Source organism: Fundulus heteroclitus, chromosome 2, assembly GCF_011125445.2.
Source record: "Fundulus heteroclitus isolate FHET01 chromosome 2, MU-UCD_Fhet_4.1, whole genome shotgun sequence".
Classification (NCBI taxonomy): Eukaryota; Metazoa; Chordata; class Actinopteri; order Cyprinodontiformes; family Fundulidae; genus Fundulus; species Fundulus heteroclitus.
The window spans coordinates 21,794,483-21,811,663 of record NC_046362.1 but is presented as its reverse complement, the minus strand read 5'-3'; the positions used below and the strand labels follow the sequence as shown (position 1 = coordinate 21,811,663).

General features: G+C 40.8%; 2 protein-coding genes across 5 annotated transcripts in view; one reads left to right on the top strand and one right to left on the bottom strand.

The window, feature by feature from the left end:
- Positions 1 to 13,059, top strand: part of fbxl13 (F-box and leucine-rich repeat protein 13) — a 24,637-nt gene extending 11,578 nt beyond the window's left edge. The window contains exons 7-18 of one of the 4 annotated variants that reach the window (XM_036150835.1): positions 4,109 to 4,209; positions 4,348 to 4,477; positions 4,902 to 5,000; positions 5,172 to 5,292; positions 5,385 to 5,547; positions 5,635 to 5,754; positions 5,910 to 6,033; positions 6,095 to 6,175; positions 6,697 to 6,831; positions 8,111 to 8,274; positions 8,361 to 8,520; positions 13,018 to 13,059. In XM_036150835.1, coding sequence (XP_036006728.1) covers positions 4,109 to 4,209; positions 4,348 to 4,477; positions 4,902 to 5,000; positions 5,172 to 5,292; positions 5,385 to 5,547; positions 5,635 to 5,754; positions 5,910 to 6,033; positions 6,095 to 6,175; positions 6,697 to 6,831; positions 8,111 to 8,274; positions 8,361 to 8,454 — 1,332 coding nt within the window. In that variant the 3' untranslated portion in view covers positions 8,455 to 8,520; positions 13,018 to 13,059. Of the gene's footprint in view, positions 1 to 4,108; positions 4,210 to 4,347; positions 4,478 to 4,901; positions 5,001 to 5,171; positions 5,293 to 5,384; positions 5,548 to 5,634; positions 5,755 to 5,909; positions 6,034 to 6,094; positions 6,176 to 6,696; positions 6,832 to 8,110; positions 8,275 to 8,360; positions 8,521 to 10,999; positions 11,572 to 13,017 lie in introns of those variants that run through there. The other 3 variants (XM_036150828.1, XM_021307213.2, XM_036150837.1) reach the window with 3 other exon arrangements.
- Positions 10,688 to 17,181, bottom strand: fam185a (family with sequence similarity 185 member A). The gene is made up of 8 exons (XM_012879857.3): positions 16,630 to 17,181; positions 16,384 to 16,493; positions 14,347 to 14,439; positions 14,042 to 14,180; positions 11,426 to 11,467; positions 11,254 to 11,349; positions 11,031 to 11,165; positions 10,688 to 10,937 (listed from the first exon to the last, which is right to left on the bottom strand). Exons 1-8 carry the CDS (start codon positions 17,069 to 17,071, stop codon positions 10,825 to 10,827), a joined length of 1,170 nt encoding a protein of 389 aa, XP_012735311.2. The 5' UTR covers positions 17,072 to 17,181; the 3' UTR covers positions 10,688 to 10,824.

The following is a 17,181-nucleotide window of genomic DNA, read 5'->3' as shown; positions in this document are numbered from 1 at the left end:
TGCATTTCACCTTAGAACCTGCGCAGTGTCTGAACTGTTTAAAAGCAGTAGAGCTTTCTGAGCTATCTAAAATTTTAGCTTCATCTAAACCTTCTACCTGTATGTTAGACCCAATCCCAACCAAGTTGTTTAAGGAGGTATTCCCTTTGATCAGTGGTCCTATTTTAGACATGATTAATCTATCCTTGGTAAATGGATATGTACCACAGGCTTTTAAAGTAGCTGTTATTAAACCTTTACTTAAGAAACCATCTCTTGATCAAGATGAGTTAGTAAATTACAGACCTATATCTAATCTTCTTATCTAAAATTCTTGAGAAAGTAGTTGCTAATCAACTATGTGAACATTTACAAAGTAATGACCTACTTGAGGAGTTTCAGTCAGGCTTCAGAGCTCATCATAGCACTGAAACAGCTCTGGTGAAGGTCACTAATGATATTCTCATGGCCTCAGATAATGGACTTGTGTCTATACTTGTCCTGTTAGATCTCAGTGCTGCGTTTGATACAGTTGATCACAATATTCTCCTACAAAGACTTGAACATACTGTAGGGATTAAGGGAAAAGCATTAGGCTGGTTTAAATCTTATCTGTCGGACAGATTCCAGTTTGTTCATGTTAATAATAAATCTTCCTCAAACTCTAGGGTCACTTGTGGAGTACCACAGGGTTCAGTCCTTGGACCAATTCTATTTACTATATATATGCTTCCGATTGGCAAAATTATCAGACAGCATGGGATTAATTTCCACTGTTATGCTGATGATACTCAGCTATATTTATCCATAAATCCTGATGAATCCAATCAGTTACTTCGACTGCAGTCATGTCTTGATGACATCAAAAGCTGGATGACTTTAAATTTCCTGCATTTAAATTCTGACAAGACAGAAGTTGTAATCTTTGGGCCAGAGTCTTCAAAAAATAAAGTTCTTAATCAATCACTTAATCTGGATGGCATTAACTTGGCCTCTGGTAATAAAGTTAAAAATCTTGGTGTTATTTTCGACCAAGACATGTCATTTAAATCCCATATTAAACAGATTTCCACAGTTTCCTTTTTTCACTTCCGGAATATCGCCAAAATTAGAAACATTCTGTCCAGGGGTGATGCTGAAAAACTAGTCCATGCATTTGTTACTTCAAGGCTGGACTATTGTAATTCTTTACTATCAGGAAGTCCACAAAATGCAGTTCAAAGTCTTCAACTGATCCAAAATGATGCAGCAAGATTTCTGATGAAAATCAACAAAAGGGATCATATTTTTCCAATTTTAGCTTCCCTTCATTGGCTTCCTGTTAAATCAAGAATAGAATTTAAAATTCTCTTTCTAACGTATAAAGCCCTTAATAATCAAGCTCCATCATATATCAGAGCTCTGATTACCCCGTATGTTCCTAACAGAGCACTTCGCTCTCAGACTGCAGGTCTGCTGGTGGTTCCTAGAGTCTCTAAAAGTAGAATGGGAGGCAGATCCTTTAGCTATCAGGCTCCTCTCCTGTGGAACCAACTCCCAGTTTTGGTCCGTGAGGCAGACACTCTGTCTACTTTTAAGACTAATCTTAAAACTTTCCTTTTTGACAAAGCTTATAGTTAAAGTGGCTCATGTTACCCTGAGCTATCTCTATAGTTGTGCTGTGATAGGCCTAGGCTGCTGGAGGACATCAGGGTCTATTTTTCTCACTCTATAGAGTTCTACTGTTCTTCAGTCTACTGTTCTCCAGTTTTGCATTGTATTACATTGAAATGACTGTCGTCATTTCAGCTTTTAACTTTTTGCTCTCTCTCTTTTTCTTCATAGTAGGTACACCTGGTCTGGCGTTCTGTTAACTGTGACATCATCCAGAGAAGACGGCTCACCCGCTACTACCATCTAATGTAGAACAGATTACTAGATCAATGTGTGCTTCTGTGATTTTTTTGTCTCTCTTGTTGTGTCTCTGCTCTGTCTTCCGTAACCCCAGTCGGTCGAGGCAGATGACCGTTCATACTGAGCCTGGTTCTGCCGGAGGTTTTCCTTCCCGTTAATGGAGAGTTTTTTCTTTCCACTGTCGCTTCATGCTTGCTCAGTATGAGGGATTGCAGCAAAGCCATGTACAATGCAGACGACTCTCCCTGTGGCTCTACGGTTCCCCAGGAGTGAATGCTGCTTGTCGGGACTTTGATGCAATCAACTGGTTTCCTTATATAGGACATTTTTGACCAATCTGTATAATCTGACCCAATCTGTATAATATGATTGAACTTGATTTTGTAAATCTCAGCATATTTCACCTCCTAGTGTGCATTGGCCAGATACAGGTATAAAGGTATGGAGGTTTAAAAAAGTTGTTTCACAAAAGTTTTTTTTACAAACTGTAGCACTCCTTCCCAAACTGTTGCTACCTGAGGCTAACAGCCTGACTATTTAACCAGCTAAGATCAGGTTCAGGTACATACTTGACTCTTTGAGAAGCAAAATGCAAAAAAGAGTCTATGCAATGAGATTCTTACAGGTACTACTGGATTTATCAGGCATTCATTCCATAGTTGTGCATGAGACTACGACTCAAAGTTACCAAGAAATGAATGCTACTGAATAACATTATAAACAATGGTAAGTTGTCTGCACGTAGTGTTTTATTAAGTCCAAGGACCCCAAAGCACTTTACACTACTATAGCAATATAAATGCTATTTTAGCAGCATCTGTCCATTGTCTTCCATCCAAGATCGAGTTGTGGGGACAATAGGCCTGGGAGGGAAACCCAGACATCCTCCAGCCCATTCTGAGGGATCCCAAAGCATTTTCGGGCCAGATGGGAGAAATAGCCACTCCAGCAAGTTCTGGGTCTTTCTCAGGGTCTCCTTCCAGTTATACATACCCTGAAAACCTTCAAACGGAGCCCCTCATGAGGCATCCTGATCACATTCCCGTACCCCCTTAACTGACTCCTTTCGATAGGGAAGAAGCAGAGGCTCTACTTTGAGCTCCCCCATGATGACGGAGCTCCCCACCCTATCTCTACAGCTTGAGTCCAGTCACCTTCTAGAGGAATCTAATTTTAGACGTTTCTATCCGGGTTCTCGTTCTTTCGGTCATGATCCAATTGCTCATGACCTTAGGTGTGGGTTGGAACGCTGACGGAATTGTAAATAGTTTCTTTTTTGGCTCGTTTCTTTCTTCACCTCAACAGACTGAAGCAGTGCAGATGAAGCCCCAAACCATGTGTGCATCTCTCATTTCATCATATTGCCACTCGCGAACAAGACGCAAAGACACTACTCCTCTGCTTGAGGCAGAGACCCACCCTCAAGCCAGAGGGGGCAATGCACCTTTGGTCTCTGACTTTGAGGAGCTGACTCTCTTCTCAGTCGCGTCACATTCTGTAACAAACCCCTCTAATGCACGCTGGAGGTCATGGCTGGAAAAAGCTAACAGATCCACTGCAGAAAGCAGAGAAGAGATCCCGAGGTTCCCAGGCCAGACACCCTCCTCTCCACGAGTATGCCTTGAGATCCTGTCTGTGAACACCACAAACAAGATTGGTGTGAAGGGACAGCCCAATGCAGAGTCCAATGTGCACTCAGAACAGGCTCAGCTTTGTGCCAAGAAGGTCTTGCTTTAGGCTTACAAAGATTATATAGCACTTACAAACCGCTTAGATATTCCACGCTCCTGCAGCACCTGCCACAAAATACCTCAAGGGACACTGTTGTGCAACTTCTCCAGATCTACAAGACACACATAGACTGGAGATCACATTCCCATGAGCCCCTCAGAAATTTCACAATGGTAAAAATCTGGTCGACTCTTTCACGGCCAGAACAAAAGCCACACTGATCTTCCTCGAGCCAAGGGTTGACTATAAATCAGTGCCACCTCTCCGATACCCCAGAGCAAGCTTTCCTAAGGAGGCTGAGAAGTGGTGTCCCTCAATAACTGGACTATAACTTTGTTTTATTCACTCACACAAGCACACACTGAGTCTTAAACGTCTATGCAGATAAAAAAGGGATAAAATGTTTTAGCAAACTTGCTACTTGGCATGCTCCAAAATAAAACATGTAAATGTTTCTTTGTGATGATCTGAGAGAACTTTTACCTTTAACTCTACTCTTCAACAGGACATGATGATTCAGAGAATCACCGAGGGATGTCCGTGCCTGCTCTACCTGAACCTTTCCTCCACACTTGTAACAGATCACTCTTTGAAAGCAATATTCAGGTAATCTTTGTAGGCCGTGATTTAAGGAAAAAAGGCCAACTGAAACTTTCTAATCCCACTAGATAATTTTTTTTGTGTAGACTAGACTGCACTCACAACTGTAACATCAAATCAGGTGATTCTGTTTTATTCAAACAGGAATTGTCTTAGCCTTCAGTACCTGAGCCTAGCCCACTGCCGCAGATTCACAGATGAAGGATTTCTGTGCCTGACCACAGAGAAAGGCGGTCGGAATCTCACCCACCTCAACTTATCCGAATGCTCTCAGGTCAGCCGATTCACTCCTTTCGCTTTGGTCCCTGGTCAACACAATCAACGTCTCCTGAAGGCCGAAGACGCAGTTTACTCCACGAGTCAGTTTCAAAGCGCTGCATCTGCTCCTCTGTTTGCACGTGTCTGATCTTGTTTTCTTCGCTTCACTGGGGAGCGTTGCAGCAAATGGGGGCAGGTCTCACAGTCATGGAGAGTTTAAAAACATCTGAGGCCAAGTGGAAGGGGGTGGGTTTATACAGCCACCCTCTCAACATGTGTACACTGTGTAACAGCACTCTGTGCTCAGGGGGGAAGAGCATTAGGTCCGATCCAGATGTATAGTTTGCCTTGATGAGATCATAAGAACGCAAAGAATGATTAAATAAACGTATGAAAGCCCCGAGCCAGACTTTGCTGACAGATTCCAGTTTTCCTTCCAGATGACAGCGAATGGGTTCAGATACATTTCTGCAGGATGCCTGTCTCTCACAGAGGTTGTGATCAACGACATGCCAACTCTGTCAGACAGCTGTGTTTTGGTAAGTTTTTTTATTTCCACAACATTTCAGATGTCATACAAAAGACACTTATTGGAGTATCAAAACAAGACAGAAGAAACACAGCACAGTTTTAAAACGTCTCTGTATTTTACTAGGTTTTGCATGTGCTGTAAATGTGAAAAATGTTATTGTTCTCTCTTTTTTTTACAGGCCTTACTTACCAGTTGTTACTGTCTTTCCTCCGTCTCTCTGCTGTGGTGCCCTAACCTCTCCGACGTTGCTCTCAAAGCCATTGCAAAAGCATCCAATCTGAAGTTCTTCAGTATCGAGGGTGAGACCTTTTTCCATCCTGCAACTTTTCACTTGTCCAGTCATGCGTGGAAATTAAGCACTCCTCCAGGTCCCTGCTCATGTGTGCTTTAGGCAACAACCAAATAACTGATGTCAGCTGGCGGGCCCTGTGCAGCCACTCGCAAGGTCTCTGCAGACTCCAGGCTGCAGACTGTCCTGGAATGACCGATGATAGCCTGAGATATGTGGCCAGCCTCAAAAACCTAAAATACTTGGACATTTCACTCTGCAGCAAGTGGGTGGTGGTTGTGTTGGATTTATCTGCATCATTGCATCATTGCATCATTGCATCATAGTCCATGTTTATAACAATGTGTTTCAGGGTGAGTGATGCTGGAATCAAGTGTCTGACTGATGGCTCCTCAACGAATGAACTGCATCATCTTAGCATCAGTCGCTGCTGCCTCGTTACTGACAACTCTGTCAGGAGGATTGCACGGAGGTATTTAGCACGGTTTAACTACTTATCTTATCCTCGCAGTTAATATTTTCCCCTCAAAATTTGACTCTCCAACATGATTTGAACACACTATTTCATCGTGGCCTGTATAAAAAGGTAAATTGTGGCTTTCTTGTGTGTGGGAATCAATTTATTAGGTTGCGTAAACTGTACCATCTGAATCTGAGTTACTGTGAGAGGCTGACGGATCCGGCTGTGGAGCTGCTGAGCGGCAGCTCCATCTGCTCTCTTGACATGAGCGGCTGCAACATCCAGGATCAGGTACTGACGCACGCTGCATCTCCTCGTTCTCATTCACTATAACCGTGTTTGTGCTTTTCAGGGACTGGCTGCGCTTCAGAGGGTCCATCTAAAGAAGATTGTACTTGCTGAGTGTGTAAACATCACAGATACTGGCATAGAGGTACACATCTTTCACCACTTGGACAGCTAGTAGTGGTCTCCCTTTCTAGGTTTTGATCAATGACTATCTTTAACAAAAAAAAATCTCTATTTTTCTATTACACTGCAAAAAATAAAAAATAAAGTAAAAATAAGTAAAATGTTCTTAAAATTATTGTATCTGCCCTAGATTTGAGCAGGTAAATAAAATTATCTGCCAATGGAACGAGTATTTTGACCCCTAAAATAAGATAATTAGATATCCTGCACTTGAAATAAGATGATGGAGATGAATTGTTCTGATTTGAAGTGCAAGATTCTTATTCTATTGGCAGATCATCTTATTTACCTGCTCAAATCAAGGAAAAATACACAAATTTTAAGAACATTTTACTTATTTTAAGTTCGTTTTTGCAGTGTAGATGTTTGAAGCAGATGTGAGAAAGGAAAGAAATACAATCTTCTATTTATTTTCTCTGTATTTAAATTTAATTATCTTCACAGTAGCTTTTCATCATAACCTCTCATGTCCCTTTTGGACAGAAACTGTGCAAGAACACGAGAGACCTGGAGCACGTCGATGTTTCTCACTGTGTAGCTTTATCTGACGCAGCAATCAGGGCGGTTTCATTTTACTGCAGAGGTCTGCTCACACTGAGGATGTCAGGGTGTCCAAAGGTTCAGTATATGTAAATGTGTATGTATATAGCAGTTTAAGTATTTTCCTCCAAACAGATTTGTTCTGTTTTTGCTTCTAATTTGTTTGTTTCATTTAAATCTTTCTTATAAAAAATGAATATTAGATTAGGAAAGCCTGAGTAAATACAAAAATGATCTTGTCAGATGATTATTAACTTATTAATGGAGAAAAAGTTATTCAAGCCAACTGTGTGAGAACACTTTTGACCCCCTAAATGAAAAGCTAATTGTGCCACCCTTGGCAAGAACTGCCATCACGTATTTTTTGATAACAAGTCGCTGACATCTCTGTGGAGGAACTCAGCCATACTGAAATGATTTTGAGCATGACCTGTTAAAAAAAAAAAAATCTTGCTACAGCTTCCCATTTACAGCTGAACTTTGACTAGGCCTCTCCACAACCTTAATTTGTTTTGCTTTTTGTTTTAGCCGTTCAAAAGTGGACTGGTGTGCTTTGATTCTGCTACATAACCCAAGTGTGTTTAAGCTCAAGACAGAAAGCCAGGCTGGTAGAAAGCAGAACTTGTGGTTCCATCAGCTACGCCAAGTCGTCCAGATCCTGAAATGGCAAAGCAGCAGACCATCACACTTTCACCACCATGATCAGTTTTTGTTGTTTTCCAAAAAATGTGAATGTTTACACCAGACTTAGAACGTTCAGAAAGTTCCCCTTTTTTCTTGCCAGTATACAGAATATTGTTAATTAATTAATGCACCATCAGGATGTTTTGAAATTTGAGATCCTGGTGTTTTTTGTGGACAGCCATGGTTTTTATCTTGAAATGGCTATCTCACTCATTTTTGCCCAGTCTCTTTTATTAATGAATCATTAACACAGGCCCTAACCTGCAGTGCTTCGGATGTTGCTGTGAGTTTTGCTTTTGTTACTTACTGGATGGGCCTCTGATTTGCTCTTGGAGTAGATTAGGGTCGGGTTAAGGTAATAAAATGTAATTTATTGTTGTGAATTCATTATATAACAATAGGGGGGATAACTTTTTCACATGGGGCCATGTTGGTTTGGATAGCTTTCCTTTGAATGAAATCATAACTCGAAATATAAACTTTGTGTTTACTCAGCATTACTTTGATAATAAAAATGTGCTTGATCTGAAACTTGAGAGGGGGAAAAAAAAACGCAAAAACAAAATACATCTGTAAGGGGGCAGATACTTTTTCAGAACGATGCACTCTCTATTAAATAGAATCTTACTTTAGACGTTATGTCATGAAAGCTGGATGTTTTCCTTCTCCTCAGATGACAGATATGGCAGTGCTGTACCTGACCAGCGGGTCTCAGTATCTGCGGGAACTGGACATAAGCGGCTGCACCCTTCTCACCGATCGCTCTCTTCGACACTTAAAAAGAATCTGTCCTCCACTGACCTCCATCAGAATGACCTGCTGCAGCAGCATCTCGTGGTACGGTAGTGGTAAAAGCTCTGAATTTTACACTCGTTACAGGAGCTTATTAAAACAATAAATCTTTTTTTTTTTTTTCCTTTCAGGGCAGCTGCCATAAAGCTGCAGGCACGGGTTTCACACTGGGAGTACAGGAACTTCAACCCTTCCAGCTGTTTTGACGGCAGTGCAAACCAATAAGCAATGAGTCTAAAGGCTGTTGTTACATGGAAGGTGGAGGAGAGGGACTCTGCAGTGACATAAATGGTATACACATCTACGGAGGGCTAAATAGCTCAAAATTCTGTTTAAAAAGAAAAAAAAACCTGATTGAAAGGTTATTTTTAGGAAACTTTGAACTTCAGCCTTCAAAGGCCCCGTGTCCTGCGACTTTTTTAGATGCACACTTGTTCCAACATGCCTGAATAAAATGGCTGAATTGCCTCCTCTGCAGGCAACCAAATTCTACAGAGTCCTGCTATTGACCAAATTATTTGATCCAGGCATGATGAAGCAGGAAAAAAAAGCAGAAGACATCAGCCCTCAAGGACTGGAGCTTGAGAGCCCTATAAATGAATTTTACTTTGCATGTCCTTTCACACTAACCTCTTAAGAGCTGAGAACTTTTAGACACCTGAAAAAAGGCTGAAATGATCGGTTTCTCTTCAAACATATGTTTGATAAACTGTTTTCAGATCTGTCAGGAGAAAGAAAAATATGTTTGTGGAGAAAATGTTCATTTTCTGGCCTCAAAAAGCCTATGTTGTGACTAAAATTATCAGGTCTGAAAAGGCTAAGAGCACACACACCATCGCTGAGACAACTGAATTTAGGCATTTACCAAAATATTTTCAATGACTGACTTACATGAAGTAAAACCTTTTATTAGGACTAGTAAACAGTGTAATGCAACATTACTGTGCACTCCACACTTGAATCAAGTTAAAGTATAAATTAATAAAAAATGCCAGTTACATTTATTTTAAAGGGATTTCAAGGGTACCAGTAACTGTTTCATAGGCTGATTTAAATATATATATATATATATATATATATATATATATATATATATATATATATATATATATAATTTTATAAGCAAAGATGTTTTTCCCTACTAAATAAATTAACTTAGAGCTAGTATTTTCTACATTTTTCAGTTGGAGACTTGCGTTTATGCAATACACTAATTTATTTTAAGGCTTTTAACATTTCCTTAGCAGGGATGTAAACAACTGTACAGGGTGATGTATGAGCATTACAGACCATTTGGTCCTGTTTTGTAGTCTGAGGCTCTCTAGCACACCCAGCTCCCATACAAATAACATGAGCAAGCTGTTTTAACATGTGGAGGATCCTGCCTTGTCAGCCGTCTGGAAGCCAAACGCTTTGGTACAATTCTTGAAAGTCACGTGACCTTCCACAGCCAGAAGAGGCAGCCTGTGAGCCTGTGCTCGGGGTTACAAATCAAGAAAATACACATACAAATCCTTTTACGCATTTGTGCATCTCACACGGCAGAAGTGTAGCAAAAATCACGTGTGTAAAGAGAACCAACCGAAACACCGCTTGACTTGTAACCAATGATTTGTCTGTATTTCTGGATCTTGAAGCAAAAATACTTCAGACACAAGTGTCTGTGTGTGCTTACAGATTGATCTACACATTTGCAGATCTGAATACAGATTTGTGGATTTTTTTACACATTTGCAAAACGGATTACACACAAGTAGTTTTACACATTTGCAGATTGTTGTACAGGCACACAAATCTCCTCACACATTTACAGATTTATTTACACATTTTCAAATCCCGCTGCAAGCACACAAATCGAGATACAGACACACAACTCTCCACACACATTTGCAAATGTTAAAGCTACTATTTTGCCCCCATGGAATCATTCCACGTTCTCCGTGACTTCTCCGAACGTCACAGTCAGTTGACAAGCTCTCCGTCGTTCACCGCCAAAATACAGAACAAGTCCTATTTTCTGCTTCGTTCCGTCGGACTCCAGCCAGGTCAAGCTCCACAATCGCAAATCACATCAAACAGGAAAAAGAAAAAGACCACTAACAACATCCGGTTTGTCAAAGAAAAATATGTTAACGAGTGATTAGTAACTATAAGTTAACATCTTTTTTAAATATTCCTATATTTCTCATTTTATTCAAATATTGGATGCAAACTGCTGTTTTTTTCACCAAGTAAAAATACGCAGAGTCGATGTATAATCAGATGCTGTTAAAAGGATGAATGATAAGTACTTTTGATTCCGGATACTTTATTTATTCCCTTTTTTTTAATCGCGTAAACTTGTAAGACTGAGTAACCGCAGATGTGGCAGGCGTTGCTTTTCACAGACTCACCGAGGCGGTCTGGAACAGAGCGGACTCGTACAGGAGCGGAGGATATGACACGAACACTGAAAAGACACTTTAAATTAAAATGTATATTTCTGAATTATTTACAGTACATTGTGAAGACACAAGTGAATAACATTCAGCTGTAATAACATCATATCTTGAGGTAACAGTAGGGCCCTGAGAACATCGCGGTGCATCCGTTCACTTAGCTCCCGAGCTTCAGGGACTCAAACCAACTTTGTGTCCGCAGTGTGACGGAGCCTCTGTCTGCACGAGCGTTGACCCACTGCTCAACTGGAGGTTCTCCATTCATATATCCTGAGATAAATGCATTCATGTTATGTTTAATTTACTGGTTGGAGGCTTTTATTTCACTGCAGACCATAAAAACGATGAATGATAAGCACTCACCCGTCAGCGTGATCAGGCCGTCTGAGGTGTTCCTTCTTTCCTCCTGCAGAGGAACCTCTGGGCCGACGTCCACCGACGCGCCACAGAGACTTACGGCAGCTCTTAATGAAGACGGGACGCGCACGCTCACCGCTCCTACGCGAGACGAAGATAAATGCGTAAGCCAGAGTACGGAAAGAAACGGGCCAGCGAGTGACAGGAGTTCAGTCCTCGGCCTACTTACCGTCCTGACTGTGGAGTTCAGCTGTGCCGCTGTCTCCCACGTAGACATCAATGCTTCCGCTGGTGGAGGAAACCTTCAGGAAACTATTTGAACCACCTGCAGGAGAAGAGGGAGCCTCCAGCTTAGACAGAAGCCATGCATGGGTCAATGTGCAGCCAGCCAGCCTGCTTACCAACAACTGTATCTCCACATTCGGTCTTCACTGTGGTGTTGCCTTTAATGAATGAATAAAAAAAATACATACATAAAGACAGGATTAGTTAACCTGATCACTTTTTTCCTTCACTACTACATGGTGAAAAAACAAATGACTGAAAACTTCAAGCAGGACCTGGAGTGAAGTAGAAATAATAGTATTACAGCTGAGATTCACAGGCTTATTTGTATCAGGAGTAAATTAAAATTCTTAACAAGTGACGCTTTTTTTTTTTTTTTCGCACATCACAGGGTTGTTTGTCTTTGTGATCAAAGATGTCATATTTTAGAGCTAGCTTGCCTCTATGGCTATCTTAAAACCAAATAGTTGGAATGTATGTGATAAATTGAGACCACATTGCATTTAAATCAACTGTGGCTGGAGCTGAGCCCGAGATTCCTTATGGATTCCATTTTACCAAGACACTTAACGTAAAGCAGCTGTGGACCCGAATGTACTAAGGTCCTAAAAAGACTTGTTCTTGTAAAGAAGAGTTTAAGTATTACTGTAACCTTACAATTTGATATAAAATCAATAAGTCTAGTGAAAGATGTCCAATATCAATATCTGTAGTGTCAAAACTGGCATCTTTGTTTACAAATCTTTGTTTTGGATGTTCTAAGTAAATACTCAAATCAAGATGATTTGTTTACAGATCTATGTTTTGGATGTTCAAGTCAAAATTATTTGTTTAAATAGTGCAGAATATCTTCGGCGTTGAGAACTAGCTCACGGATTTTGTGCAAATTGTTCGGGTAAAATGTACAACAAACAATTACAAAGCTCAACTTATTTTATTGGGATTTCATGGAACAGATGAATCAATAACTGGACAGAAGTATGCTGTGCATTTAAAAAAAAAAAAAGAAAAACACTTTTTTACTCTGAAACCATAAAAGAAAATCCAGTGCATCAAATTGTCTTCAGAAGTCTAATAAATAGAGTTCACATTTGTGCAATTTGATCTCCGCATAAATCTATCCTGTCTATGAAGGCAAAGGAGGTTTCTTAGAGCAGCGGTTCTCAATCCTGGTCCTGCAAAAACAGAACTAGAAATAAGTAAAATGTTCTTAAAATGAGTGTATTTGTCTTTGATTTGAGCAGGTAAATAAGATGATTTGCCAATGGAATAAGATTTTTGGACTTAAAACAGGAACAATTCATCTCCATCTTATTTCAAGTGCAGTATATCTAATTATCTTATTTTAGGGGTCAAAATACTCATTACATTGGCAGATGATCTTATTTACCTGCTCAAATCAAGCATAAATACGCTAACTTTAAGAATATTTTACTTATTTTTAGATCCGTTTTTGCAGTGGACCCACTGTCCTGCAGGTTTTAGGTGTTTCCCTTCCCCCACAGAGCTGAGTTAAATTAACAGGTGACTAACAGGCTGTTGCAGCACTTGCCTACAGAGTTTGTATTGAGCTCTGGTCGGATGAAACCAAAACTAACTTGAAGCTCCACATGCGAAACAGAATTGCAGAAAACTTAACACGACACACCACCCTCACTGTGAAACATGGTAGTGGCAGCACCATCATGTGGGAATGCTCTGTTTTCAGGTGATGGGAAGATGGATTGAGCTAAAAACAGGGCACTCCTGGAGGAAAACTGGCTGGAGGCTGCAAAAGACGGGAGGCTGGCTTGGAAGTTCACCTTCCAGCAGGACAGCATGCAGCCAAACGTGCAGCCAGAGCTACGGTGGAATGGTTTAAACCAAAGCATACGTGTTGTTTAAGAATGGCAAAGATAAAGTCCAGGCACACCTCCTGCTGAGAATCCTGTCTTGAGATTTGAACATTTCTGTTCAGAGATCCTTTAAATGAAATCTGACTGAGCTTGAGTCATTTTGGAAAGAGCAACAGCTTGTTTATATCCTAAGCTGATGGAGATTAACCAAAAGGAGCTGAAACTGCAGTGAAAGGTGTCTCTAAAATGTATTGACTAAGGCTGTGTAGTTGCTGGAAATACCTTCCAGGCATCTAATGTAGCCATTGTTTAAGAAAAACAACAACAACAAAAAACATCTTGCTTCCATGTCTTGGGAGGAATGGGTGGATTTCAGCTCTGTCAAAGACTCTTGTATTTTAAGATTATTAGGCGGCACTAGTGACACTTTCTATTGAAAGTAGGCTGACAGATGGGGGGGGGGGGAAGTGCTAAAAGGACGGTTTGTTTTATTTATATATATATATATATATATATATATATATATATATATATATATATATATATATATATATATATATATATATATATATATATATATATATATATATATATATATATATTATTTAGATTCTTTCTGCAATCTGCTTTAAACCTTTGGGGAATTTTATTTCTATAGTTGCAAAAGTTCCTATTCACATAGTTGTGAGTCAATCTTTACATATTTTAGGCTCTAAACTATGATTTTAGTGTATCGAATTAAAGAAAATGTAGGTCATCCAAAACGTTCTATTGTTTTTTTTTTTTTGTTTTTTTTTTTTTTACTCTACTCTGAATTTAAATATAGCACAATCCAACAATGCGTCATGCATAAGCACACTAGTGCATGTTATTGCAGAAGGGAGAGATGTTTCTCACCATGCACATGACCGAGTTCTACGCTTCCAGAGCAGGAGAACACACAGCTGGACTCTGCATAGATGGCTTTCACCTTCAGAGCTCCGTGCTCTGTGGAAACGTTCATCTTTGTGCCCTGAAGCTTCTTGACACTGACCACCTGCAAAACACGACCTCTGGTGACCACACAAAGACGTAAACACATACTTCTTCAGCACTGCCTACACAACGTTTAAAGCAGCTGTGCTGACAGTTGGAATGTGGTGCTGCTGCCCCCTAGTGGCTGCTGAGAATAAGACAACAGAGAGACACCCTGTCCTGCTTACACTGTCCCCCTTTGCGCTGATGTCCACATTACCGTGGATGGTGCCCACACCTGTGACGTGTCCGCCGTGCGTCTTCACCTCCACTTGATGTCCCTGAAATATAAAAAGAAGACGAGCAGTTAAATCAGTTCCTGGAGCGTCAGCTGCAGACATTTAAGGTTTAAATCAACTGACCCATTTTCTAAAATCTTTAGAAAGTGTTTATTTCTCCTGTCTTCAATTACATTAAAAAAAATCAGTGCATAGCTCGTTTGCCTGCATATTAAATCACCTGGTTTATTACCTGGTTTACACACATAGGATTAGAAATGGTTCAGAATAAAAGGCGTTTTCATGTTTGAGTAGATAGAAACAGCCCTGAAAAGTTGTTAATAAAAAAAAAATGATATCTGTAAGTAACATCCTCCTGTAAGAGATGAAATTATGGATTTCTGGCACAATCTCAAAAACACAAAGTGTTCTTCATTCTTTCATTATTCTTTGACAAATCCTCACTGACCGCGGAAACGCTCCACTCGACTTCAGGGAAATTGGATTTGGCGTCTCTTCACTCTTCCTCCAGACTTCAAGATATTAAAATCCCAATGAATTGAAAAATGTTTTTTTTTTTTTGAAAACAGGACTTTGAAACCCTGGAAAACAGTCCCGTCCTGTTCCTGTGTAGCCCAGATAAGACACTTCTGTCGTTCTCTTTGGTTCAGGAGTGGCTTCACACAATGAATAATAGTAACGCATGTCCTCAATACTCTGTGTGGTGGCTTCTGAGGAACAGACTCACCATCTTTGTGTTGCTCTCAATGCTACACTTTTCCCTGTTGCTTGTGGGCCTTTATGTACCGTGCTTCTTCCTTCCACTCAACTTTCCATTAACGTGCTGGGATACAGCACTCTGGCTACAGCCAGCGTCTTTAGCACTTAACCTCTGTGGCTTATTTCATTTTGGAGATTGTCATCATATGTTTGCTGGACAACAGAGGTGGGTAGTTACTAGGTTTACATTTACTTTCTAAAAAAAAAAAAAGGTTACTCTAGGGAGTAGTATTACCATACCACACTTTTTACTTCTACTAGAGTAATTAAATCAAAATGACAAACAATTAAGGCTTTAAATATTTCACTCTATGCAATGAATCTAGATAATCTGCCAGTTTCACCTTCTGTTGAGTGAAACTCGCATATATCCTGAATTACCTGAATGATAAAAATTGTGAAATTTTTAGCGGTACTCGTTTTTTTTAGCTGTACTTGTATATTCTCACTAGAAGTACTTTCCTCTGTTCTTGGGGGTAACTTTGGCCCAGTGGGTAGTCGTCTTGCATTCTTCAGCTCCTGTTTCCTACATTTTGCTGTGGGTACCAAAGCTGTTTACTGCTCTCTGTATAAATGTGTGCATCTTTGTGAGCAATGAGTTAATGTGGCTATAGTGTAAAGTAAAGTGCTTGAAGTGGTAGCTATGACTAGAAAAGTATTTCTATTGTAACATTTATACTAACTTTGCCTACTTCAAACATTGGTTACAAAATCTGCATGTTGTGAAAAAAAATATTTGGAAATGTATGTTTCTCCTGCCAGAATTTCTTATTATACATTTTTGGTTTCATTTTTTTTTAACACCAGAATTTGCACATAACTATGTTTGTCGGTCTGATCCCATCACCTTTTTTTACCAAATACTTGTTTACTCTTTTTTTAGTCACCTTTCGAAGGACTACGTTTTACTCCTGCCTGAAAAATACACTGAAGTAGTATTAATCTAACTTGAGACCAATTCGGCTCCCTTCACCAACGTTTGCTGGACAGGCGCCAAGTCAGCAGTCTTCTCATGAGTTTGAGTCTTTTGGCCAAACATAGGACTTTCATTTTCAGAACAAATCAGGTCTATGACAGTCAGAATTAACAGACATTAAATAAGTTATCGATGCAATCCGAAATTATTGCGATGCATATGTAATACATTCAGAGCTAATTGCAGAACATTACCTTATGTTCTGCAATAAGCGTGCATACATATATACACATATATATATAAATACCTACTTTAACAGAGTGAAGTAGACAGCTGCCCTTTTCTGTTTGCACTTTGCAGATATCACACTCCATCTTCTTCACCTGCACGTTGCCTTCTCCTTCAGCGGTGATGAAGAGGTCTGCCAAAAGCACACAGGTTTATTCTGCAAGGACTCCACACCAAGGTGGACAGCTAAGGATGATCTGCAGGGACTGCCTGGAAACAGCTTCTGTGGCACTTGTGTGCGCAGCGCCATCATTACTGTACAAACTCACTACTTTTGATCGGCGCGTCCATCTCTATCGTGACGTTGCTGTCCACCTTCTCGGCAGAAATGCGCAGCTCCTGGCTCAGTTCGTCATAGTGGACGTGCAGGTGCTCCAAAGAGTCCTTCGGGTCGCTCTCTGTGCCGTGGACCGAGATCAGGGCTCGGTCCGCCTCCGGGTAGGCGTGCACGTCCAGCGGGCGGATGGAGATGCTGCAGCCCAACCGGGCCCTCACCGTGGTGAAGGGGCTGACGGTCAGAGCCCACTGACGCAGGGGCGACGCCTCCACACCTTCGCGTGTCGGTGCCTTTGCCGGACCAGAGCTAGAGAAGTACCGTGAAGTGAGCAGGGGGCACCGGGGTAGAGTGACAGCGGTGTGGCCGGACGTCAGGGACCAGCACCGCAGGAGGAGCCCCACAGGCCCCCTCTGACCTGCTGATGCCCAAAACATCTCCGCGAACCAGCTCCTCTAGACGTCCTACAGCAGCAAAGACGGCAACACAACTCACTGAGTTACAGGCGCCGACAATCAGTGCGCATGCGCTGCTAAGGCACCACGTT

Excerpts from the sequence above, each read along its gene's own strand:
- fam185a (XM_012879857.3), bottom strand. The coding sequence starts at position 17,071 with ATGTTTTGGGCATCAGCAGGTCAGAGGGGGCCTGTGGGGCTCCTCCTG. Across the intron at positions 14,440-16,383 it reads GTCTACTTCACTCTGTTAAA|GGACATCAAGTGGAGGTGAA; the intron begins GTAGGTATTTAT and ends TTTATATTTCAG. Across the intron at positions 11,468-14,041 it reads AGAACTCGGTCATGTGCATG|GCAACACCACAGTGAAGACC; the intron begins GTGAGAAACATC and ends CATTCATTAAAG.